Source organism: Ammospiza nelsoni, chromosome 17 (genome assembly GCF_027579445.1).
Source record: "Ammospiza nelsoni isolate bAmmNel1 chromosome 17, bAmmNel1.pri, whole genome shotgun sequence".
In the NCBI taxonomy this organism is placed as follows: domain Eukaryota; kingdom Metazoa; phylum Chordata; class Aves; order Passeriformes; family Passerellidae; genus Ammospiza; species Ammospiza nelsoni.
In genome coordinates, this window is record NC_080649.1 from 12,535,700 (window position 1) to 12,563,144 (window position 27,445).

At 41.8% G+C, this 27,445-nt stretch overlaps 1 protein-coding gene across 6 annotated transcripts in view; it reads right to left on the bottom strand.

The window, feature by feature from the left end:
• The window catches only part of RBFOX1 (RNA binding fox-1 homolog 1), a 1,162,992-nt gene that overhangs the window by 599,577 nt on the left and 535,970 nt on the right, over window positions 1-27,445 (bottom strand). The window contains exon 1 of one of the 6 annotated variants that reach the window (XM_059484817.1): window positions 7,028-7,236. The exons of the other annotated variants lie outside the window; for them this stretch is intronic. Coding sequence (XP_059340800.1) covers window positions 7,028-7,072 — 45 coding nt within the window. The 5' untranslated portion in view covers window positions 7,073-7,236. Of the gene's footprint in view, window positions 1-7,027; window positions 7,237-27,445 lie in introns of those variants that run through there. 6 annotated transcript variants of the gene reach the window in all.

The following is a 27,445-nucleotide window of genomic DNA, read 5'->3' on the forward strand; positions in this document are numbered from 1 at the left end:
TCAGTCCCTGTAGTGATGCCTCAGGTTTAACTTTTATATTTTTCAGATTCTGTGCTGATTTAGTGTGTGGGTCTGGGTTTCATACAAGGGGATGGTGAGCTCTGTGCACAGAGCAGGGAGACAAAACAATTCCTGCTCCAGCTGGGCACCAAGGACAAATGATCCCAATCTCAGCCCCAGAGCACAAACACCATGGGCTGGAGAGAGAAAAACAAGCAGGGTGGGACTGCAGGGGCTAAAGCTGGAATGGGAATATGAAATGCAAGGTGCAAATGGAGCAGAACTGATCAAAGGGAGAGACCCCGTGACTGGTTGGGCATTTTGGGACCATTTTGGTTCATCTTGGGTGCAGCCCTGGCTGGGCTCTTGTGCTGCCCAAGGTGGATCCATGGAGGCTCTCTAATAAATCCCTGCTTTATTGTGTAATTCTTTCCAGCCTCTCTTCTAGGGCAGCCTTCTCAGGGCATCTGTAGCTGCTGCCAAAGCTATCAGCATCCCCTGCACCCTCCTTTTAAAGCCTCATTTCACTGATAACCCCCAGGCTGGAACACTTTTCACAGCTGAGCTCTCCCCTGACCCTGGGTTCCAGCTCTAAGGACCACCCTCAAGTCCCTGCATTCAGAATGGGTGCAATCAATGAGCCACAGCTACCACAGGGAGCTGCTAAATCCTTCTGCTCTCGAGATTAAAACTGGGCAAACAGAACTTCTGCTAAGCTGTCACATGACTGTGCTCAATTTGATTTACCAGTTCTCATAAAACCACAGAAACTTGTTTAAGAGACAGTGACATCTTGAAAATATAATTGGAAGTATAGAAAACACAGTAAAATACCCAATGCCAATTCTTAATATTTCCCCTTAGTAAATCCTTTATTCCTGTTGTGTCTCAAAGAATGAGCAAGGATAAGAGAAAAGGCTCAAACTTTCAAATATGAAAGTCAAAATGAAATTAAGTTGCTTCCCACAGCCTCTCTGTTGGTACAAAGTTCAGCCTGCCACAATTGGATTTTTGATTCTGCTGGCACTGGGAAAGCCTCACTGGGAAAGCCTGGATGAAATGCCATTTGAAATGAGATCTGGTTCTGGGATGATTTTGCTCCCTGGCACAGCAGTGCTGTCCTGCTTTTCCTGGTAACTGAGAGGATTAGTGCAGGATTACAGCCTCAAGTGGTGCTGGCTTAACCAGCAAGGTGGGAAACCAGGACACCCCAGCACTGTTCCTCATCCAGACCTCATCAATAAACACTTGCTTTGAAAATGGCTGAAGCATTCAAATGAAAGCATGAGATGATTTTCGTTGTCATTGCTCCTGCAAAATATTCCAAGGAAAAAAACCAAACAAATGGTTTGAGATTTCTCTGTGTCACAGCCAAACACCAAACCTTCCCTGCAAGCACAGGTGGCAGCAGATCTGTTCTTGTATAAAATGCATCTCCTGCTGCTTCACACACTGCAAAGCTGGCCCATGAGAAGGCAGCAGTGACCTGCTGTCCTCAGGAGTGCAGCCCAAGGACAGGTCCTGGCACAAAGCTGAACGCTTCATGCTGACATGGAAACATAAAATTCACACAAAACAGTCCAGGAGGGAGCCAGCATGCTCCAGCAGGACCTGATCTAAATGCTATGTTCTTAGAAGACTTGCTTCAGTTCTCCAAAGATATTCAGGCTCTTAAATTCCCAAATTTAATCCCAAATATTCTAGTTTAAATTCCCAAAATGATGCTGGCTTTGTTTAGAGCACCAGGTAACAGTGCAAGTCCTCAGTGCCACGTGTGCCTCTCACTTGGCTGTAGGACGTTTTTGGAGTTAAAAAAGAAATCAGAGTCAGGTTAATTAGCAGTCAGAAACAAGTCCTGATGTAAGCTACAACTCATTTATCTGGATAAAAACCATCAAACATCATTCCTGGGTTCCTATTAGTCACGGAATCAGAAAGGCCAACCTGAACAAGGAAAACATTTAAGTTAAAAAAAGACATAAACACCTGTCCAGGCAGCAGCACAGCACCAGCAGAATAATTCACATGTACAAGGTGTGGGAGGTTGTTCTCAGAGTTTCACATCAATCTCCACCACAGGAGCAGTGAACAGAAAATCTTTGCTGAAGTTTTGATCAAGTTCAGCTTGGGCCATCAGTCATCAGTGCCATGATTTACATCTGCTTGTGTCCCTCCCCTCCTCTTCCCAGCTAAATTTGCAGTAAGGAAATTTAGAATTTCCTTAATTAAATTAAATTAAATTCCAGAGAAATTAAATTCCAGAGAGGGAAACCTGCTTAAAATTTCTGAGCATCAAATACATAAAAATAGAAAAAAAATCCCCCAAAAACACTACAAAAAACCAGATCCTCTGGTCTTCCATGTGAAAATATTGATGGGATTTCTAATCATCATTAGAAAAACCTTATATTTCATACATATTGAATATTGATTTAAAAAGCTTCTTTCAATAACTTCTAAATATTTAACCAGTTTTTAATTATCTCTACCAAAATGCAGGTAATTAATGAGTAGCTGCCAAACTCCAGGCATCCAAAACAAAAGAAAATACCAGTTTTTACTTCTCCTGAGAATAAAACCACTTAAATAAAAACTGTGGGTGCAAAAGGATTTTCAAGAGTTTGTGGGGTATGGAGGTATGCCTTGTTTTTGTCAACACCTGACACAAAAGAACATTTTGAAGTTTTTATGTCTCAAATAAAAATACTGGAAGGATATTAACTCCAGGCAGTAAAACTGGGCTCTTTGTCATGTTTAATTGCTCGAATTCATAACCTAGTTTTGCTGAATCTGGATGTTACTGCTGACTCAAGCAGTTTCTCCATTTTAATAGAAAAAGTTTGCATGCCTCCACTCCTGTGAGACGAAAGCAATTTTTGAAATATTCCTGACCATCAGTGAAATTTCTCTCTGCAGAAGCCTCATTGCTGTGCATGAAATCTGTAATTAACTACAGAAAATAAAAAACAACCACAAAAGTCTCTGATTGCTACCTGGTGGAGGAAGCCATACTGTGTTCATTTCCAAAGACAATGAAGGGAATCACAGCCTCTGCAATTTAGCAGGGGGGAGAGAAATGAAAAGAGCAACAGGCATGGAGGGGACAAAGAGAAAGCAGAAATGCTTGCACTCAACTCCAATCCCACAAAGCAAACACATTCCGAACTAAAGTTCAGCTAAGGTAGAAGTAGTGAGTGCACAAAGCCACTGGAGACAGCAACTTTGCCACGTTCCTTAACGTCCCCACTGAATGCGTTACAAATAAAATAAAAATAAAATAAAATGGAAAAGACTTATTCCTGCAGACACAGAGCTCCACGGCTGCCATGATAAATTTAGTAGGAAATGCCACCAGAAGAGAGTTTTGGCAGTGACACATTTATTTCTTTGCACTGTCTGCTATCTCACCCACATGCAGTCCCACAGCACTTGGATTTTAAATAAAACGTATTTGTGATGCACCCTTTGACAGGACAAGCCTGTGTTTCTCTCCCATCTGCTGACTGTGGATTTATGGCACTTGTTGTGCTCCAAAGGGCACCCCTGGGCACAGCCAGCAGCTGGAGATCAGAACTCCTGAATTCCTCATCTCCTCTCAGCTCAGCCCAGAACACATTCCCTTCCTTTGGAACACATTCCAAGACAGCAGGAATTAAAGGCAGATAACTCTGCTAGGCTGATTTTCACCTAGATTGGACATATACCTATTTATGGCACAGTAATAGTTTCAAAACTTTATCCTCAAATAAAGTTAACACATCACAAAAGTTGTGCTTAGCTCCTAGGAGATGCCATAAATTATGTCCTAATCTTGAAATAGATATAAAGCCCTAAAACACTGAAAAACTCTGAAATAATCGAGGCCCTCTGAAGCCTGTTTTCCCATCTCCAAACCCTAGAAAGGTACAACCCTGTGACACAATCCTTCCAACTAAAACTCCAAAATCCCTATCACTGAACTCAACTGAAAGCTTGACTTTAGCAGCTTGATTTTTACTAAGGAGTTAAAAAATACACATGGCTTTCTTAAATTAAAAAATGGAGTAAACTTCAGACAAGATATTTTCTACGCTTAAAATTCCCTATGTATTTTTCCCCAATTTACTTTTCACAATTATCACCACCACAATAACTTATAAGCATGAGTTGACCACATTTCTCTCCCTTCTCCTCTTTAGGTTGATGCTTCTTCAGTTACCACTTCTAACACATTTATCTTCATAAAATGAATTAAAAATTTTATAGCAATATTTTTCTTTACAAAAGGAAAAGCCCAAACTTCCAATATTATTCTCGAGAACATTTCTCTAGACCTTTTCTGGCAGTTCAAATGCCACCAAGTTGATCACTTGAACAATTAATTTATTACTAGTTCCTGGAAAAGTTTTCTGGTGTATGAGCAAAACTGAGATCCTATATGAAACTTCTGCTACAAAAAGAATAAATTTGAACAATTCCATGGCAATGGTGCTACTGAAGTAAGAGGTTTGAGATTGGAAAAACCAAAGGTAACACCTTGATGTTGCTTCATCCATCCATTGTTAAATTATTCTGATTTCAAATATTTATTTAAGTGGGAGTAGGCAAGAACATAAAGCTCAAACTTTCTAAAACTGTGCCTGGAAAGGGTGCAATGAAGTCCTCGAGGTGTCAGGGTGCTGGATGTGGAGAGACAATGAATAAATGGAACCTCCTGCCCACAGCTCCCAGAGCAGGCAATGGCAATGGGAGCTACTGTGTGCTCACAGCATCTCCAAGGCCAAAAAGTGCCAAAAAATGCCAAAAAATGCACTGCTTTGGGAAGGAGAACTCTCAAAAGGATAATCAAACCCCTCCTACATCCATAGCTTTAAAGGAAGTAAAGCTGATGATAGACAGACACTCCCCAGGCACTTCCAGAAAAACCCCTGTAAAGGATAAAACCCCAGAGTTCACTTTTTCCTTTTCATTAAATTATTCAAATCTGAGAAACTAAAAATTCTCCACAGCACTACTGCTCCGCCTGTAGACAAGGGAAGACTGGTCATTGAGTGGGAGTTTTGCTCACTCTTCAACCTTACTTGCACGTTCAAGAAACAGATCAACATCAGGAACATTGAATATCTAAGAAAAAAGCTACAACGGATGGTCAGAATATCAAGATATTCAAACTTTATACCCATCTGTTGCTTCATTTTAGAAATACACACGGAACCAATGTACTGCATGTAAACTGATTTTTCAAAATAATTCATAAGAAAAAATGCAAACTTTCTCTGTAACACTTCCATAAATCCTGATTACTTCTGTATTATAACCAAATTCCTTATCCCTACAGAAGTGACAAATACAAAGGGTGGTTTGGATCTTACTAAATTCCTCAGTATCCATCAAAATCAAGTACCTGAGGTGGAATTTAATGTACAGCCCTGGAAGAAATGTGATTTTACGGTGTCTGAACTGCAGAGCCCAGCATTCCACTACTGGGCTGCGCCACAGTCTCCTCCATGTGACAGCAAGTCTTTCAAAAATATTACATCCCTATTAGGAGTCTGCACAAGAGTCCTTTTTTAAAAGCTAGAGAAATCCTACTTCCCCACTCCCCTCAACATTTTTTCTCATACTTTGAAGTGTGTGGGTTTTTTTAAAGCAAGAATATTGCTAAAGTCATTCAAAGTATTTAAATTACTTTGCAATTATATCCAGCTGGAAACCGATAGGCACTTTTAAATCCTAGTCTTTTATACCCTGTTCTTTTTTTATTTTTAATGCAAACACATATAAATGGATTATTAACCAAAATTACCTGTGTGTTTAAATTGTATTTATTAACAAAATGCTGCTGCTGTTATATCCCATGCATTTTAACAAGTACAGCAATAAAACCTCCAAATACTCATAAATTGTGTTTGTAGGATGAGTATATTATGCTGGTGACACACAGGGACCCTAAAGTTAAACAGGCACGCAGGTTGGTCAGGAATCCTGTAACCTGCCTGCAATAACAACCACCGGGCAATAATCCACCTGACAAACCCCTTCTAATGAGACTCCTGCTCCCTTTCATATAAATGCTAATACATATTCCATCCGCAGAAAGCCAAGCAGCTCTCTGAAGATGAAGTTCACATAAACTTGAGCCAAACACGGAGGGAGGATGGATAATCCCTCCCGCGCGTTGTTTTCTGCCGGCATCTGGCCGAGGAGCGCTCGCAGCCACAGGAACACGCTGGAGGCAGCACCGCGGAGTTTGTGCGGCACACACCCGGCTCGGCCCCGAGCATCCCTGGGCTCCGGGCCGGCACACAGGCCGGCATCCCCTTCATCTGACCGGTATCCCTTCACCTGGCCGGCATCCCCTTCATATGACCGGCATCCCTTCACCTGGCCGGCATCCTGCATCCCCCTCACCCGGCCGGTATTCCCTTCACCCGGCCGGCAGCAACAAACCCCCGCACCCCCTTGCCTGCCTCGCAGCCCGGAATCTGTTCAGCCTGTCGAACTCACCGCATCTTCTCACCTGATCGACACCCCTGCACCCCTTCACCTGGCCGGCAGCTCCGTGCCCCTCATATGACCGACATCCCCCTCACCTGGCCGGCATCCTCACACCCCTCACCTGGCCGGATCCCCCCCCACCTGGCCAGCATCCCCTTCACCTGACCGGTATCCCAGTACCTCACACCTGGCCGGCACCATCCTCACCCTTCACCTGGCCAGAACCCCCTCACCTCTCCGACATCCCCGCATCCCTCACCTGGCCGGATCCCCCTCACCTGGCCACCAGCCCCCTCACCTGACCGGCATCCCCGCAACACACACCTAGCCGGCATCCCTTCACCTGACCGACATCCTCACACCCCTCAACCTGGCCGGCATCCCCGCACCCCTCACCTGTCCGGACCCCCTCACCTGTCCCCGCAGGTGGGGCAGCCCCCATTCCGCGTGTCTCCGGCCCCTCCCGGCGGGCACAGGATGGATCCATCCCTCCCCTCCCTCCCTCCCTCCCTCCTCCGGCCGAGCCCGCTCCGAGCCGCCGCTGCCTCACCTGCAGGGCATCTCCCACGCCCGCCAGCAGCTGCCAGGGTTTCATGTTGGGCGGCGATGCGGGAGGAGCCGGGCGGCCCTGCAGCAGCAGCGGGCACGGCCGCGTCCTGCCCGGGGCGCTGCGATGGCTCCGCTACAGCCGCGCCGCTGCCGGCGGTGCCGCGGGACGGGCCGGGTGAGTTCCCATCCGCTGCTGAGCTCCGGATGCCGCCGCGACAGCGCCGAGAGCCCGCGGCTGCCTCTGCCTTTCCCCCCTGCCGGGCTCGGCAGCGCCGGCGTTCGGAGGAGCGGGTTTGTTTTATTCGGAGATAAGAGCGGCTCCACGCCGGCTTAGCTAAAAACCACAGCCTTGTGGGAAAGGAAGGTGGGCACGGGAGAGGAGATTACACTCAATAATTCATTTATGGAGCAGTGGCTTAATGGATGGGCTGAATATTAGCTGCTTGTTAAAATACTGGACGTGGCGCTAAAGTTTGCAGGGGTTCGCTACTAGGATCGATCTTATGGTTAACATTTTGATTAAATGATGATTTATCTCTTGCTAAATTCTGAATTACTTTTTGAATAATATTGCAGACTACCTCATTTTTAAGACAAAGACTGGCTGGAACTGAAAAAAAACCCTGAAAATCTTGCACAAGAGATGGCAGCAATTAACCCGTTTGAAGAGAAGAAAAAAATTTTCAGATGAACATTAAAAACTGATCCCTTTCACTACACAAAAGCACTGCTTATGCCCTACCAAATAAGCTGCTATTTCAAAGTACATCTATTTATGCAACTGAAGTTACAATCTGCAAACAACCACTTGTGCTCTATTGAAAAATTCTCAAGAGGCTGCTCAGAGGACTTTTCTAATTCTGTAAGATGAATTTCCATACCACATATTCACTATTTCTCAAAAAAACCCCAAAAAGTTTACTAAACATCTTTCAATGTTTATCATTATTCTGCAATGAAAATCGAGAACAATCTGATCTCTTGGAAAGTAACTTGATATCATTAATTTCCTTTTTTTAAATAAAAATACTTTCTGGCAGAATAGGAGAGACAAGGTTTAATTATGTTCTGTGAAAACTTAACATATAGAAAATAATATTAAATTCGGGCTGTAATTTCATAGTGTTTTCCTTGTTTGGAAGTTTTTATTGTAGCCATGTTCAACTTATTAAACTTTCTTCCTAAACAGACTATGGGACCATTAAGGCACCTTAATCACAATGAAGTGAATAATTTAAAAAGAGAATGTAGCAAGGGTTGGCCTGGCCACTGGGCTTAATAGCCAGAACATCTCAGAGTCACACTGCCTCACTGTGTGGCCTTGACCACATTATTCATCACTTCAGTTTTCCCACTTGTAAAATTAGAATAATACAACTTCCAGGGTCTCCCATCTCTGACTTCTCAGGAGGGCTCGAAGGATTAATGACCCTACAGTGCTCTGAGATTGAATAAACACTAACTGCTAAGGCAGAGCTAATATGTTTCAGAACATTAAAGCACTGAAATGTTAGAAATTCCAATTAAATCACCCTGTGTGTCAAAACACGAGTGAAGTAAAACACAGGAATTACTAAAATACCATCTTCTACCACTTACAATCAACAAAATACGATGGGTTGGCTTATTAGTTCTGTTATTTAAATCTGATTTTTACCATATATTCCTAGCAGTAAGGTCAGATCCATTAAAAATGCCACCAGCAGCAATTAGCACTGCTAATTTACACAACCAGGCTGTCCAGGGCAAGACCATTCAGAGTCAAAGCAGTCAGAAAACATCTCCATTACCACTGGCCTGTTGTTTTGAGCCTTTGCAGCACATATGGGCCTTCAATCAGAGGACCTGCAGTTCTGGCACATGCTACATGTGGTTCTCAGTGCTGCTCTTCAGAGATCCCCATGCTTCACTCAAGTAATGAAAAAGAGTTTGAATAAACTAATTATCTCATTAGCAAAAAAAAAAATAAGGGGGGCAGGGGGAAGCACTGGCAAAGCACACACTGCTGCACTCACAAAGTTGTGAGAACAATCAAAATCAAAATATCGGTCTGAATTCCTATGCCCAACTTAAAAAGAACATTGAAATTTATATTTCAGTCTATAGAAAGAGTAACCTTGAATAAAAATCCATGCACATTACACATTCCTTTTCAGCACTCTCTCTCAGGGGTGGGTAACCCTGGTTCTACCACCTCTCAGTTGAACTGGAGATGAAATATCTGGAATCTATAAGGTGATTCTTCCACCTCCCAGCAGAACTGGAGATGAAACATCTGACATCTCCCACGGCCCAGTGATGCCAGGGTTGTCCTTGGCTCACCACAGGGGGATGCAGAAGCTCGGCTGGGATGCCCTTGTCTGACAGCAGGGATTCTCCAGCAGCTGTGGGTGAACCAGACGCTCTAAGCCACACCCTGACCCAGAGTTAAGAGCCTTGTGGGATGAGCAGAAGCTGAGGGGGAATCACAGCAGAGCCTTGCTGTGGTTCGGCTGCTGGGGATCCTCACTGTGACCTTCTCACACACACAGTTCCTGAACCTCTGTCCTTCCCATCACACTTACAGGGACAAACCTCACATAACTGAAATATCACTGTGATGGCAGCAGCTGTTGAGGTTTCAGTCATTCCAGATTTCTATCCTTTTTGCTTATCTTCAAGTATTTTCAATGTACTCATTGAATGCTACAGATGAGCACCATCACATTATGTCTCATGGCACACCAAAAGTTCTAAATGAATTTAGTTTGTCATCCCTTACATCTTCTTCTCCTTAAAAAAGGGAGTGTTTTTCTTCTGAATTTTCCAATTGATAAAGAAAATCACAGAGAAGCAGACCACAGCAGCTAACTGTAAAATATGTGCCTTTCAGTGAATGGTGCAGCTGGAGGTTTTTTTTTAAACTGCTGCAAAGGTGCACGTGTCATCCTAGAAAGCTTCCAGCTCAAAGCCTTCAGTGGGTAACTGATTTAGCCATAATTTCCTGAACTGACTTTCTGCACTGTGGGAACTATTAAAAACCAACATAACCACTGAAGGAAAGTGAATAATGGCAAAATTCAAAAGTAGCATCTCGAGCAGAAGGCAATTCTGCACCTGCCCAGTTTGTAAAGTGCTTTTACTACAGTGAAATGTGGTTTAGTCTTGGATGCAGGTCCATGTCCAACACACGGGGGCTCTCCATGCCTGATGGATTCCTGCTGGAATGGTTCTTCCTGCAGCCACCTAACGAGCAGCACCACACAAGGGAAGCTAATGAAGCAGATTCGGATGGAAAAGCATCCTGTGATTTGTCACAAACCTGCTGCAGCTTTATTTCAAAAGGGTTTGTGGTTTCCATGTGCAACTTTGAGCCAGACAACCAATGTGTTAAAAAATCCAACGTCCATCAGATGCCACAGACCCAACAGAGCAACTGGAGCTCAAGGAAATCCACATCCGAGAAAGCATGATGTTAACTCATGCTAAATAATATTCTTTGGAGAGAATCTAAATGATAAGGATTTTAAACCTGAACTAGGAAAAGAAATACAATCAGAAAACAAAAGTTTTTTTTCTCTACCAAGCAGAATTTTAAAATGTTCTCCAGGGGTTGGATCCTGCAAACATCCACAATGCTGCTAAGAGCACAGTGAAACTAATTACAAAAGTACACAAAAATAATTGGGTTTAGCATTGGACCTATGTAAAAGATGTTCCAAAAAAGCAGTGACACAAAATACTAGGTGTTTTCAGAAATCATTTTTCTGTATATTCAAAATGTCAGTGCTTTTCTTTAGCCAATTGCTCACAAGCAGCCTCCATAGCAAATTTGTAAATGTGATTATACCAATCTGAATTGCTCCATTTTGCATTAAGAGCTGAGGTTGTCTTTTCCCAAGGTGTATTTGCTACTGATGTCACCAATCTCTCTTGAAGGTTCTAGTTCTGTTTCTGTCAATCATGCAATTAAATCAGTTTAAAAATGAATTAACTTAAACATTGCAAGTGTCCAAAGGTACTTTCACACTCTTACTGCAATGCTAAACGCAAAAGTTTTCAGCAGATTAAATTAAAATTTTATTTTCCATATTTTGTCCAAAAAGTCATGCCTAATTTCATTCAGAAACAAGAAATCAAACACCATCAATAAAATAGCAGAGGAACATAATTTTGATGCAACTAAAACAGTATTGCTGTAATAAATGTTACTTCAAACATTGCCACAAAAAAAAAAGTTTCCTGCATAAATGCTATGAAAACTGCTATAAAAATAACCAGCCATGCCTGTACTTACCCCCCTGTAAAGTGCAAAAATTCACATTCCACAGGATAGGGATTTTTTGCACAGCCACTGCTGCTTAGGAGGTCAAGTTCAAAAAAGAATTACTTATCCAAAGCCCTAAAATAAAGCAAAGTTTCTGAAGAAGTACCAAATAAAAGAAAAAAATCTGTATTTTTGTCAAGTGTAAGGAAGGCACCATTTACCAGCAGCATTCGCTTTCAAAACTGTTGACTCTTTTTTTGAGCTTGTTGCAAAGCTTAATGTGAAACATAAGGTAACAACACATCTACCAACATGAAGAAGAAACAGGTCTCTGAAAAGTCTTGAAGCAAAATAATTCCTTCTGTGCTTATACATATTCACAGCCCTGTTGAAATGCTAAAGTAGTCACAGGAATTTGCATTCCTAAAGCAGGCAGCACTGCCACAGGAACAGGGATTACTAGTAAAGGCTGCAATATGGACTTTAATATCTCACTCTATATGTCCTTCAGAGGTAATCTGGATCTGCATTTAGGTGTTTTTCCCAAAAAAAATACATTTTTTTGTTTAGTAATTAGAAAAAACAACTTTTTACTATGCTATGAATTCAAAATGTCTTCCAATTCTGCAACACTTTTTCCTTCCCACAGTATTAATGCAAATTGCTTCCTCAATAAAACTGCAAAAGGTTAATTTGTCTACAGAGCCCCATGACCAGGAAAACACAGATGTGACACTGCTCACCCCACCAGGGTGGGGAAATGCCAAAACACAATGGAAAATACCTAAAAAACCTGGAAGTGCATCCCCTTGGAGGCCAAATGCTGCAAGGTAACACCTCCAAATGACAAAGTGCAGCCTCTGGCACAGAGCAGGGCCCCGAGTGCTGCTCAGAACATCAAATAAATTCAATATAAACCATTGCCCAGCCCCAGCTGGAAGGCACTGAGGGAGCACCGAGGCTCCCCAGCCATCCTTAGAAGCACAGAGCCCCAGAGAAGACAGAACTGAGAATTTTCACTCTGCCTTTGCCCCCTCAGTAAAGCAGAGTGAGCACAACCACCATGAGTGAGTCTGGCACGTGCCTGCTCCTACCCACAGGCATCTGAGCAAAGAAAAGAGAATGAGAGTTTAGAGATTTCTAGAAGATTTTTGTCCCAGAAAATAGGCAAAGAAAGACTCCTGGGCAGCTGTGTGAGAAGGATGGAGGTAGAATTCTGCTGAGAAAATGGGTAACTGCCTATCCTTTATTCTTAGTTAACAACAAATCTTTATTTTGCAGCTGTATTTATTTTTACTCCACCTATTTTCCTTTGCAGTTGCTCTCCAGATTGCAGAACACGCCAGTGAGACTTTTGTCACTAGCTTTAGAGGCATGATGTTCACTTCCTCCTAAAATGAATGCAAAGACTTAAATACCTTCATAAATACAGGATATAAAGCAGCATAGGGACTGTTATTTGAGATAATTTAAGCATATTTTCATCACTTAATATAACACAGCAACACAAATGCCACATTTTCTGCACTATCAGGTGGAAGGCAGAGGTTGAGCCCACCTCCAGCTCAGTTCTTGGGGACCTTCTCTCCTTTAAAGTCCTGCTGGCACAGAGAATGTCACAGCTTGTGCATGCAAGCAGCCCCTTGCTCCCGCTCATCTGTGCCACAACACAGTAGACTAATTAATTTTTTAAAGCATTCAAGATGTGACACATACATGGGATTGAATACAGATTAGCATTACAATAATCACAGAGCTTCCGTAGCCTCGAATTTGTCTTCTTGGAACGAAGTTCCCTTTAATGTGCAAATGAACGATGGCACTACGTATCTGGAAATAAACAGGCTCATTGTGATCTCATTGTGATCCAAACACAGCACTCTGGGTTATATTAACAGGATGGCAGAGAAATTAAAGATCCATAAAAGATCCAAAAAAGGCCCAACTGCCTCGTGCCACATCCTGATCCATCCCACCAGTGGTGTCCTGGAGTGGTGGTAGGAAAATCTCCTTCCCCACAAATGTTCCCGGATTTTGGTTGTTCTCATGACTTGTAAGAGCTTTTTTTGGCCTAGTTGTAAAGACAGGATATGTTTGCCAAGCTGAGTCAAAAGATAGCAAAAGGGACATGAAAATCTCTCAAAACTTCAAACCCAGCAAAAGCTGAGAGAGAGGTTGAGAGGAGAGATGGGAGGAGAGATGGCCCATGCAGCAAAAGGAAAGGGAATGGGGACACAGGGCAGTGAGCTGGCTGGAGTGCTCAAACCCTGAGTATAACTCTTATAGTAAAGGGGAACAAAATGATTTTTTTTTTAATTTAATTTTTTACCTTTCAGTTTTTGAGATTAACTAAATCAATGAGTCTGAAGTCACCTCACACATCCCAGGCCCCACTTCAGGCTCAGCAAAAGGACCAGCACGTCCTTCAGGAAGAAATCCTTGACTGACTGTGGGCAGGCCCTGGCACAGGGTGCCCAGAGCAGCTGTGGCTGCCCCTGGATCCCTGGCAGTGCCCAAGGCCAGGCTGGGCAGGGCTGGGAGCAGCCTGGGACAGTGGGAGGTGTCCCTGCCATGGCAGGGGTGGCATGAGATGGGTTTGAAGGTCCCTTCCAGCCCAAACCACTCTTGGATTCATGTGCTTGGCAAAAAGGGCTGCTCCTGGTAGCTGTTGGTAAACAAATACATTCCCACAGGATCCTCAGTGCCAGGGCAGTTAATTATAGGGTTTGCTTTATAGTGAGATGCAAAACACAGCTCAGAAATAGACAGTGCTCCAGAAGGATTTACGGAGACCAACGCTAAGTTTGTCATGCACACAGGATAGTTTATATCAGCATCCATGTAAGATGCTTCCAAGAATAATGAGTGCACAATATTTTAAAAACAAATTTCACACGTTTTTCTGACAAAATGTTGTGAACTCATGGTGTTAATTTTAGCAGTTTCGGTTGGATTTGGGGTGGTTGGGAATGCAAGGGGAAATCTGCAGTCATCAGGATGAGACACTCATTAGCACTTTCACAAAATACCCACTGGATTTGCATAAACTCTGTAAAGATTCATTGGTGAATCTTTAATATGAGATTTCCCTTGGTTTTACTCCACGCTCAGCTCCATTTGCCCTCCCTCTCTCCTCTCCCCTGCCAGCGAGAACTGCTGTAAACAGTTCATAACAAAGCACAATAAAATGTACTGAAAAATGAAAATATACTTGTTATTACCCAAAAGCCTATATAATTGCAGATATAATTTCATAAACTGCAAATATTTTTCAAGAAATCCTTCTGTAAGGGAGAGAAGTACTAATTGGATACAATGGCTTGATAGAGTGGCACTCCAAGTCACTTAATAAATCTGGAGATGCACAGGCAAGTTCTTTAATGACCTGTGTATAAAACCCATCCATGGCCCAGCTTGCAGACAGCACAGGATTTGCATGCAAAATAGCAGGAAAAGAGTCTAGAAAAGAGAGAAACCACTAAGGCAGCAGAAGGTTTCTGGTCCTGACTCAAAAACTGTAAGAAAATGCCACTGTGAAGGGAAATAATTATTGCTATCCCAATATTGTAAATGTAGGAATACATTAAAATATATAAAAAAATAAAGCTGGGTCATTTAAGTCTTCTTTAAGAGATCCTTTTCAACAGGCAATATTTGCTATGAGTTTTTAACTGAACTAACCCAGACCTGTTGGACTACACTGACTACATCAACATTACAGCATACAGTCCAATATGTAATGGGAAGTTCACAATAATTAAAAAAACCTTCTCTTTTGAACGATTAAAAAAAAAAAGCATCACCAGGTTTAAAAATTCTCATGAAAGTTCATTCTGCTGCTAAAAATGCTTTTTGGTTACTTTTGGTTCTAAATAGAAATCTCCTACAAGCATGGGTATGAGTTCAGCATTAATAGGATAAGGTAAAGTATTATTCTGACTCTTAAGGAGTCAGAATAAAATTTTCAATTCAATTCAATTCTTCTCCCTGTCCTAAATTCCCGCATAGAGACATAAATGACATTTAATTTCTGGCGTGCTATACTCCAACCCAACAATTTCTGTTGGAGCCTAAGCTTTGAAATGATTTGAACTATGTACCTGCATAGAACAGTTCCACCAGACAATAGATTATTTCACTTGCTTGCATTTTGAGCAAATTTATTGACTGAGAGTCTCGTTTCATTGCCCCTACTCAACACATCATTATCTCTGATATCCCACAAGCACATGAAAGAATTTTCTAAAGGAAAATACAACCCAAGTGCGAGGGCCAGGATACATTCCTGTATTTTATTTCTGGTTAAACTCTGAGGCTCAGATCACCTTTATGTCTTGTTCACTACTGAGTAATGGAAGCAGGCGAGGGAGAAAAATGAATATAAGTGGTTTTATTTGTCTTGTGGAATCTTTTTTAAGATAAATTAGAACATCAGAACTTGGAGATTTTTCCCTCCTGCTGAACAACTGCGAATTGTGCTGAGGTCACTTGAAGTGTAAATACTCTGAGCACTTTTCATTTGGGTTTTCATTTTAAAAAAAGTAATCTCAAAGTGGAACAAATTTTTTGTTACGGTTTAGTAAGCAGAGTTCTCATTCCAATGCTTTAATGCTCCCAAAGCACAACTGATCACAAAGCAACAGCAGATCTTGGTAAGTAAAAACTCAAAAAAATTCTCTAACTCAGAATTAGCCATTTCCGAGGCTTACCCATCACAGGACTAATTTGTACCCATCAAAAAGCACAAAACTTGTGGGATAATTTCAAAAATCACAATAGCAACAACATCCTCTGTGCCATTCCTCAAAGAATTCTCCTTGTTGGATGCACAGTGGAATGCCAAAGCAGCAAAGCACTCTGGCACTCCCTGCTTCAGGACTGCAAGGGTTCCACCCCAAACTGCAGAGCAAGAAAATGAATAAATCAAAAAATAAATAAATCAAAAAGGCATTACAGCTTTCAGAGTGTGCTAATGACACGTGAACTCCCTGCCCCTGTGACTGAAGTGCTGGTTATTATTGGACAACCACTGGGAAAATAAGCTGTTAGAAAATAAGAAGTCTTTACTTTTATTTCACTAATTCAAACGGCACCATAATGACTCCTTTGAACACGATTTCTCAAAGCTGTCATACATTGTTCATGAGAGGCAAGGAAAACAAGTTCATCAGATATTTCCCTTCTAATTTCTCTGTATCAATGGCAGGAATCTCAAAACACAGGCATGCCACAGTGTCCCTCACAAGATAGTAAAGTAAAACTTAGATGGACAGCTCCTTTCTACCTTTCATGAGATTGTAGGATGAAAAACAAATTTCAGGATCTAAAGCCAGGAAAAGGAAGAGGACACTGTGTATTCTGCTGCTTCACAACTCCCTATGCCTGGGTATACTGGACATTTTGGGTGGCTGAAAGGGATGGGGCTCACAGAAACTCAGGAATAACTGAAGTATGGATAAAACACATTTCTATGATTATAAGGTAATTTTTTTGGCACTCATACCTGGTAGTGTGCAGCAATTCCCTCTAGACAGAGCTTGGAAGCTGGGCACCAGAAATGTGGCTGTTGTAGCCACAGCTCTCTTCATAGAGAGCAGCAGGCAGGCACAACTTCCCAAAGATATTTCCTAGGAATCACAGTAAGGAACCTCAGAGAAAGAGGAAACAGTTCTTAGCGCTATTCTCTGCTCCTGTTTTTGCACATGTGGAACATGTCAGGAAGATTGTTTACCTGAAGGGATTTGGTAATTGGATTCTGGTGATGGTTGTTTGCATTAATTGGCCAATTGGGCCAAAGCTGTGTCCTGGCTGTCAGGAGACATTTGTGGTGGTACCACTCGTTGGTTTCTCTGGGTCTGGATTGAAGGCACTTGAGACAGTAATTCATGTTTCTACTCAAGTATTTATTATTTCTTATCAGTAAAACAGTCTCACTACTGTGAGTTTGGCAGCTTTTCATTAGAAGGCACAAAATGGCCAACAATCTCTTGTTCCAAGGTCTTTTAAGACTAAACTGTCCAATTAAGAACTGACACCTAGATTATTTCCCTTTCAACCCAATAACTGATCCCACAAATCTGCAATGCTGACTTTTCTGCACAATTACAAAATGCTACCCAAACCCATGAAGAGGAAGGAAGACGAAGCATGAAGAAGAAACCCAGGACAGCACCCTGTGCCCTCCATCTTGCTTCTATCTACGACATACAAAAAATCCTAAAACTTTTTTTTTTTTGCCTAAGTGATACACCTACATTAATCTCTATAACCTATTTCACACTTTTGTGAACTCTAGTCTATCTTGAAGTCTAGGAAACTTCCTCCATGAATAAAAGTCAAAGTCAGTGCTGCCCTGGGGGTTCAGGGCACCCCAGAACAGAGCAATATTCCCAGTGCCCTGGGTTTCCACAGAGAGTCATGGGTTTTTCTTTAGTATTCTTTAGTATATAATTTAGCATAGTATTAATGTAATATAGCAAAGTTTAATGAAGATATTGTTCAGCATTCTGAGTCAGTGGAGTCAGATGCCTGTCATTCCCCACCTCTTTCTACCATATGGCCCTGAGGAATCTATATCAGCATGAACTTCTTAAAATGCAGACAGTGTGGGAAAACAGACCAGGTATTTTGAGGGCTGACACTCTCCTGGACAGGGAGCTGGCCCAGGTGGAGCAAGGCTGGGCAGATGTGCTTTGGCAGCAGCTGGAGCTCGGTGCCAGCTGCCAGCACCCTCCCAGCACTGATGCTGGGGCACACAGAGTGCGGCTGTGGCAGAAATGCAAACTCAGGTTTCAAATAAAAGCTCATGCTTTGCACACTGAGAGCTCCTCAGCCTGGTGCTGGAATAAAGACACAGCACAGCACACGGAGCTGGAGCTGGCAATAAAGGAAACTCCGGACTCCAAATGAGGAAACAAGGAACTCCATTTTCACCATAATCTTGTGCCCACATCCCTGCTCCAGGCACCAATTTCCACCAAACATGCTTTTCCAGAGAGATCAGGCTTCTTTTTGAAAGCACACAAGGAGTCAGCGTTACTATTCCATCCCAGTATCAGTGGGTTTCCCCTCCTGATTTTAGAATTTCCTACCATTTAGAATTTGCTACCAAATGCCACCACTTCTAGAGGTTCACATATTTTCACAACCTTTGCTGCCCTCTATTCTCTTTGGAAAACCCTCAATGCACCCATTCAGAAGACAAACTAAAAGGCTGTAAACCACTATTAAGTGTTAATTTTGTTGAACAAAATGGCATCCACACTCTGAACAGCACATAAAGGAAAGAGCCAAAATTCAGGACACAAGTCAGGGCAACATATTTCATGTTGACTTCAACTGAAAAAAAAATAATTTGTGGATATAAAATTTTGAATGAAAATTACAGTAATAATAAAACTGCAAGTCAACTTTTTACTGCATTGCAATAAAATATTACTCAAAGCTTCAGTATGTCATGTCTCATTCTAGTGGAAAGTTCAAAAAAACCCCAAAAAGATTTAGGAGGTTATAATTTTAGATATATATATTTGTGATATATCTATATTTTTATATTTCTATCTATAAAAATCATAGAAATGTTCCCAAACTAATACATTTGCTGAGACTTTTAAAAGAAATACTGTTCACCATTATTCCATCAATGAAACAGAGAACACAAGAAAAACAAGTGAACCAAATTACCCCCAAGCCCCAGTGATGCTCACCTGAATGTTTGCTGCACTGAATAAACATTATCTATATATTTTTATCACATATATCTAACATCCTTAACAGACAAGCAAGTACAGCACAACCTGATTGTGATTATTTGGAAAACAGAATAGCACCAGAGATGTTTTTTGAGTTGCAATGCCAGGTACAATGGTCAGGAATATTTTATAGAGAAGTTGTTGAGATCAGTTGCTTACAACAGGCTGGAAGGCTCTGGCAATAAAGTGGCATCATCTTTTAATAAAATGGGAAGGGTAAAGTTTAATTTACAACAGAAAAGAAAATTTCCTGCATTCTTGTGAATTCTCACACATCATTAAATCTTTTTTGTATTGTTCCAAGAGCAGTGGGGTTTGGGTGATTTCACTAATTGAACTCAGAGCAGGATGATTTTCGGAACACCATTTAAAGATTCTCCTATTTTTATTAACTTCCACACCTAGAGAAGTGAGTGAGCATCACAGCACCTCTGCTCTGGCAGTTTTATTATTTCATGCCAACTTCACACAGTGACTTCAGCTGCTCCTCCTGACACAAATGCCTTCCAAGTGTCACACCTACTCTGCAGATTTCCAGCACAGCCCTTCTAAGACTTTTAAATGGTTGCTCCATCAACATCCTTAGAATTTACCAATATTTCAAGAGAATAAAATATTCCATATTTGTTTATGTTTTATAACTACATATCCCCCCGAGCAAATAAACTGTGTTTCTGTGTTTTCTAACCTGTGGAGTTGTGCAGCATTTATTGAAATTGTAGATTCATACTGTTATTATGAGAGCATGGAACAACAAATATAAAATTAAAACTCATCATTACCTTGAAATCTGGCATGAAACCTGAAACTAAATTAAAACTTATCTAAATGCCCAAACCAAGGAGGAGAAAAACACCACCAAAGGGAAAACTTGTTCCTAGATTCTCGTTCCTATTTCCCATTCAATTTGTTTGCATATTTGCAAACAGAAGACTGAAAAAAGGTACCTGAACAGTCACAACTGAGTCACCTGGAACAGTGAGAGGCTGGCATGTGGATGAAGGGAAACATCTTTGCATCAAGACTTTGAAAAAGTCTAAATCTACTCCAAATCCTGACTTGGAGAGTTGTTGAGAATACAGCAAGATTTAATTCTCTGGATGAGTCTTATACTATATACTATTGATAAAGAGCAATAAAATTACACAAAATGGGATAATTTTTACCACATCCAAGGAGATATGAAATCATTTGCCTGGGCACAACTCAGTAACACCTGAACTACTCCCCATGCACCTGCACGCAGAGGCAGAAATGCAGACAGCTGCAACTGCAGGCAGATTTTAGGAATTCTGTGAAAACATCCACTGAAACACGAGGAAAAGTTTGCACAGCTTTTCACTGCTGAACTTGACAACAGAAGTTCAATGAAGAATCAAACCAAATTATTTTTCTTGTGAAATAGAACAGGATGCCATTTGATTCAAATCTGCTGCTCCAATTATTTGGTCATTAGAACAATGATTCACCATTCCAGGCATCTTCATACACAGCTCTGGGCCCATATCAAAGAGGCCAATCTGCCATGTAGAACACCAGAAATCAAGTTTTCCCATGAAGGACATTTTTATTTCTGCCAACTCGAGTATATAAATCTTCAAACAATAATAAGCTCAATAAATTTAATGCAGCTGGAAATGAGTCAGATAAGCAGAAATGGCAGGCCTTCAATGAATAACTGACAGGCCAAGGGAAGGACAGGACAGTTGGAATGGCAGCCTCAGCCACAGTGTAAATCAGCACTGAACTATCTGAGAACTCTGCAGGATGCCACCAGAGATGGTGGCTGGGCTGGAGAGAATAGGGGTGGAAAATAATTGCCTGAAGAGTGAAGAACACAAACCAGAGTGCAAGGATTTGAACAGACTAAAGGAAATAAGGATGGGGATAGGAAGGCCAGGCGCAAGCTCACTGACTGATCCAGTGATGCTGGCAAGGGGGGTTATTTAGAGATGCAAACGAGATGGGGCTGCTGTGGAACTGCCTCGAGCTGTTTATTTTTCAGCATCAGTCTCATTACATGATTATGACAATGGGAAGAGGCCAGCAGCTCACATTCCAGGAAGAAGGCCAAAAAACTTAATGTTACAACTTACTGTATAAGCTTCTTGACCAATCACACAAAGCAAAAGCACATTGACAGTAGTTCCATCCAACCACCATAAGCACAGGTACCTTTGGTTAAAAATTGCTTGCTTATTTTGAATATAATACCTGCTTGTACCTTAAAACACAACACACATTATTAAGCTTTAACCTTCCTAATATCTCGCTAGATAAACTTTTCTGTAGCTTGGAGAGTTATTCTAGACAAGCGTTAATACACAGACCATTGTTCTATTTGCCCTTGCTTTTTCTACAGTTTAAATAATTTTTCTGCTAACCTAACTCATGACTGCTGCTTTAGCTCTACTCACAGTTCTGCTGTATCTAAGGCCTGCCTTTTACAACTTTCTCCAAACCCTCTAATTTTATAGATTCCCACAAGCCAGGAAAGAGTCTCAGCACCAGCAGCACCATCCCAGGTCAGGAGCAGGCAAACACTGCTCCTTGTTCTGGAAACCTGGAATTTGAGGGGTAAGGTGTGCCTCAAACACTGAAAGCTGGGCGCCTGAGGGGCCAGCCAAGGTTTTTGGCAACAACGAGATGTGGAGCAAGCTCATCTCCCCTGATCTGAGATAGGCTGGCAAATAAAGCCCTCTTGCTGCCTGCACATCGAAAACCAGTCTTACAAAAAAGCTTCTACAGAACGTGGTCTGTCCCTGAATGTATCAGAAATGAAATGTGTGCAGTAAAACCTGTGAGTGTTCCCTGCAGACACAGCCCTGCACTTGAGCAGAGCCCTTCTGCTGAAGGTCTTTCCGTTAAGTGAAATATAAATTGGTAACTGTTGTTGATACTAATTTCTTAGGCACTTATAAGTAAATTATCCACTAGAGAGCACAGCAACATTTTCAAACACATTCTGCTTATGCCTGCAAGTGCCAAGTGAGGTCCTTGTGGCACTCAAAGTCACTCTCTACACAAGAAATATGCTAAACAATCTGCCATGCACAGCAGAGATAAGGAGTGGACTCAATACAAGGCTTGAACGAGAAAAGGTCAACAGACCATGAACTTTTAATGAACAAATTTTAGCTGCTCCCAGCCTGGTGTGCAGTTCTTGGACATTACTGATGAAATAACTTCTTTTGCATTATCCACTTTTGTGTATAAATATATAACAACATACAACAGAAAGAGAAAATACATAAATACATTCTTCCTACGTGCAGGAGAAAGGCTGAGCAGCTCAGCTCATCAGCATTCTGGGCAAGAGCTGCTCTGTTTCCTGCTCTCCAATATATTCTGGTGATGTCATGACATTTTTACTTTCCATTAAAGAAAACCTTTCATCATTTACTATTTCCTATTTTAATGAGCATCCTGAAAATTCATCTATTGTTTGAAAATGTAAATAAAATATTCTTCAGTTTTGCTATATTTTACAGTTGCTGACAGCAAAAAGATCGTCATCCATATGAAGTACTCTGGAATTTCTGCTTTAAAATATTTTTTAAAACTGCTGTATTCCCACAGGCCTTCATCAATACATTGACAAGGGTGTCCACAGCACGCAGAAATCTGAATTGCACGTCTCAGAGCCACAGGGAGACAAATTAACTCTACCAGAGATCTTTACTAAATATGTTTTTCCTCCTTTTCCCACAAACCATTTGAGTCAATCATTGCTGTAAAAAGATTAATAGCATAGGGCATCTTGTATTCCCAAGAAAAACATAGAACTTGGCAGATCTAGTCAAATATGTTCAGAAGAGGATAGATTCAGACACTGAAAAAAAAAGTTATTGTAAGTATTTAAGTCTGAAATAAGCCACATATAAGAGAAATCTTGCCCTCAACAGCCTCACTTACAGCTTTATAAACTGGAGAGGAGGGGATTTATAGATATTTCACATTTTTGTTGGCACCCCCATGAACAATTCCTTCCCGATTTCCAGTCTAAACCTCCTCCAGTTTAAGGCCAACCCCCTTTGTCCTATCAGTATGTGTCCCCATGAAAAGTCCCTGTCCAAACACTCAGCATCATTTCTTTGGGGTTACTCTAATCCACTTTTCTCTTCAATCCTATTAGCTTAAAATCATCGTCGTTTTCATAATAGGCATTGTTACATGTTTATACAGTTGAGGAAAAACAAACAAACCACAAAATAAAACAACGAACCACATAAAAATAGAAAGAAGAAACATTAATTTTTTTCTCAATGTACAGTTATGGATAACTCCTGACACAAGTTTAGCAAATCCTCCTTGACATAGAGAAATGTATTTCCATATTGATAGAAGTGTATTTCCATATTGATAGACCTGATTTCCTCTTTCTGCCTTTCCAATCACACCAATGGGGTCTGAGTCAGAGAGGGAGGGTGCAGGGGTGTTATTAACTGGCAACACCCTGCAAAATAAAGCCAGAAAGCAGCAGCAGCAGCCAGATCCTACCTGGAGAGCAGGTTTGTGATACAGGCAGCATCTGTGCCTGCTTCAGCAAAAAAAGTGGAGCCTTTTTTTGATGATTTCCAGCCCCCTGTAAAACAGTTCTCTGCAGCATAAAGTGTCCTGGTCTTGGGAGCAAAGCTTCTTTGAAGGGGGGAAAAATTTCCTGGCTGGGGATGAAGTGCTGACCCGTGGTTATTAGAGCTGCAGCTCCTTCACCTGCGTGGTTTTCCTAAGTGTTTTGGCTCTGCAAGAGTTGATGAGCAGTTTAACATCCTGCTGGGAAAATAATAGCTTCTATATCCATGTGTGGACCATTTCAATTCATCTAGGGAAGAAAAGTAGGTGCAAAGGCTCACATGAAAGATACACTTTTAATAAATCATTTCGAGACACAAAGAGTGATACTGTCTTCCAATCTCAGTTAAAGACAGGCTCATGCTGGAAAAAAATTTGTTCATGTTGGACAAATGCTGAAGCTGAGGGGCCTAAGGATTCTGTGTGCAGTGTACCACACACTTCTAAAGGGATTTGTGAAATAGACAGCTGTGTTTGGTGTCAGGTACATACAGGCAATGTGTGTATGTGTGATTGCCATATGTGTGGAGACCAACAATGGGACAGTTGCGAATTCTAATAATAACTGAGGAAAGTAAAGCATGGAAGAAGGCCTTTGAACCTATCTTTTGTTTGAAATTAGCCTTAGTTGATTTAGGAGCATTTGAATTAAGGCATTAAGGATGTTGCTCTTTCCTTGTAACTAAGCCTTAAAGAGTTTCGCAATAATAACCTTTTGAAAAATAATTTTAGAATATTGCTTGTATCTTTGAAACTATAGCTTTAGAATATATATAAAGGAAACATGTTTATCTCACGCCTTACCAAAACAGGGAAAAGCAGCTTGAGAAAGGAAGATGAACATCAACTCAAGGGTTTATGGCTTCGACCAAGGGAAGCTGGACATCACTGTTATGAGATTTATAGTTCTTGTAATTAAAGGTGGACACACATCTGGGGAGCTGGACTTCACCAGATGGGATTCGTGTTTCTTCTTTCAGAAACCAGACCAGCACCATCTGAGGATGTTCCTTTTGGGATACATCCTGAGAAAAACTAAATCACAACAGTGTATAGAATTGGGATGTAAAAATTGGAATAGAAACTGCTGATGAGTAAAAATTGGAATAGAAACTGCTGGGAAAGCTTTTGAGTACCCCTATAAATACCTGTAACCTCAACTATGGGTGTGCAGTTGGAGGGAAAAGTTCCCCCTCTGTACCCAGCACTGTATTGCTCATACTTTACCATATTAATTAATAAATTGATTGCTGCTTGAATATTGGCCTAGTCAAGCTTCTTATTCATAAAAAATTCTAACTGGATTTATCTTTTTAAAAGGTGTTCTGCTTTTGTTTAAATTACTGATTTTAAATCTGACAGAAGTCACTCAAAAGACTGTTCTTTTCAAACAGCATTACCACAATAAAAATTAAAATACATCTAGACTAAAGCAGGAATTTTGTTATTCAATAAAATTCTGCACCTCTGACTGCTTTGAGTGTATCAAACCAAAGGCTCTCACAAGGATGAGAAAAGACTCAATTTGAGGAAAAGCCACAGCAAAGAGGCTCTATTAATTAATCAAGGAAAAAGGAACCTATTGAATACCATGGAGAGGTGGTATTTGGAACTCATCAGTGTGGGCTCCTCATGCAGGAGATGGATAAAGAGATGGAATAATCATTCTCAGAAATTCCTCTTTCTGAGTTTTGCCCACTCAGGTGAGCCCAGGACCCAACCCCAGACTCCCCCAGCATGGCCTGGGTCCTACAAGGGGACGTTTGGGGGCACACAGTGAAATTGGGGTCACACAGGGAGGTTTGGGGGCACACAGTGGGGTTTGAGGGGTTACACAGTGAGGTTTGGGGACAGACAGTGAGGTTTGGGGGCACACGGTGAGGTTTGGGGGCACACGGTGAGGTTTGGGGTCACACAGTGGGGTTTGAGGGCATACAATGAGGTTTGGGGCACACAGTGAGGTTTGGGGTCACAGTGAGGTTTGGGGACAGACAGTGAGGTTTGGGGGCACAAAGTGAAATTGGGAGCACACTGAGGTTTGGGATCACACAGGTTTGGGGTAACGCAGGTTTGGGGACACACAGTGAGGTTTGGGGTCACAAGGGGAGGTTTAGGGGCACAAGGTGAGGTTTGGGGCACACAATGAAATTGGGCTCGCACAGTAAGGTTTGGGGGCACACAGGGAGGTTTGGGGCACACAGGGAGGTTTGGGGTCACACAGTGAGCTTTGGGGTCCCTGCACCCCCTGGGCTGGCTGCACTCTGGGCTGGAGCTGAGCTCTGCCCTGAGCTTTGGCTGTAACTAAAGAAAGACAAAAAAATCCCCCCAATCTGTTTTTTAGCACCACATGTAGCAAGGATTGGCAGCAGTGGAGCCCTGCCCTGCTGCAAACCCAACCAGGTGACAGGAGCTGCTTTACATAAAGGTCATGGCTGTGCCCCAGCACTGCTCCCCTGTCAAGGACAATAACACAAATCAGAGCACCAGCAATGGGCTGTAAAATCACTCCAGCTCTGAAATTCTCTGCTGAGAATCCCAAGGGAGGTCATTTATCACACAAACTTGTGAATCTCACAAAGACAGCAATGCTATCTTAACATAATCACATTTTTTTAATAAGCCTCAGCTCATCAATACACAAAAATTTTGTGAAGAATCAATTTAATATGGGCCCCTTCAAAAGTTCCAGATTATCCATCTTGGCTTTTTGGAATGGAAACAGGAGACTCATTTCTCTGACAAATTGAAAGATAATTTTTATCTTAAGCTTTCCACAAATACTACTTCTGTGTAAACTGAGAAAAGCACATGCACAGTATCATTTAGCAAAATTAACAGAATTATTTTTGCACTGATGACACTAAAATAAACTCAAAATATACATAAGAAGAAGGCTCTTTTTTATCTTCTGTCTACACACCCAATAAAGTGGATCTCTGCATATATTTCATATAAACCTTTACTCAAATCTCAGGCAGCCCTAGATCTAGCTATATTTCACAGTTAGAGTGGTTTTAATTACGAACTTGTGAAGAATGGAAATGTATGCGCTTCAACATCACACCAGCAAGCTCCAAAGCAACAACATATATGGTAAAAGCAACAGGATATCCCAAACAGCCCAAACCAGCAGCCATATGGCCCAGGACACACATTCCATCTGTTATAGGATAGAATTAGCAGATTATTCTATCCATTATTATATTTTTCCAAACAGAATTGAGAATGCAGAACTATGTACCAGTAGAGAGCTGGTATTTCACTAATCCTGTTCAAATTATGCCCTAATGTGTGTTTCAATAAGCAGTACAGAAATTTAACCTTGTCACAAATTACTTCAAGATGTTGGAAGGAGAGGGGGGAAAGGAAGGAGAGGATAAAATAAAAAAAAAATTAAAAAAGAAGTAAAAAAAAATCAAGATATATGTAGATCTGTCTTGTGGATAAAAGCAGCTAATCCCAGTCTGGCTCCCACACAATAACTCTTCTCCAAGAGCAAGGAAAGGGGAGGTAATTTCCCAGGGAGGTCCTGCAGGGTGACAGAATATATGGATTCCATTAACTGGGGAGCCCATCAATCTGCCCTGGCAGCCTGGGGATGGCAGGGCCACGCTGGGGGTGGCTCAGCAAAGGGGACACCAGCTGAAGGGCCCTGGGGAGGGGGAGCTGGCACCCCAGGATTGCTGGGACAGGCTGGGAATGCCCCTGGGCTGGCTGGGAGTGGAGCTGAGGGACAGACAGACATCACCAGCTCCGTGAGGGGCTGGGATTCTCTGCTCAAACAGCACAGGCAGGGCTGGGCCTTGTCCTTCTCTGGGAGCTGTCCTGGTCTGATAGGGCATGTCCTTGG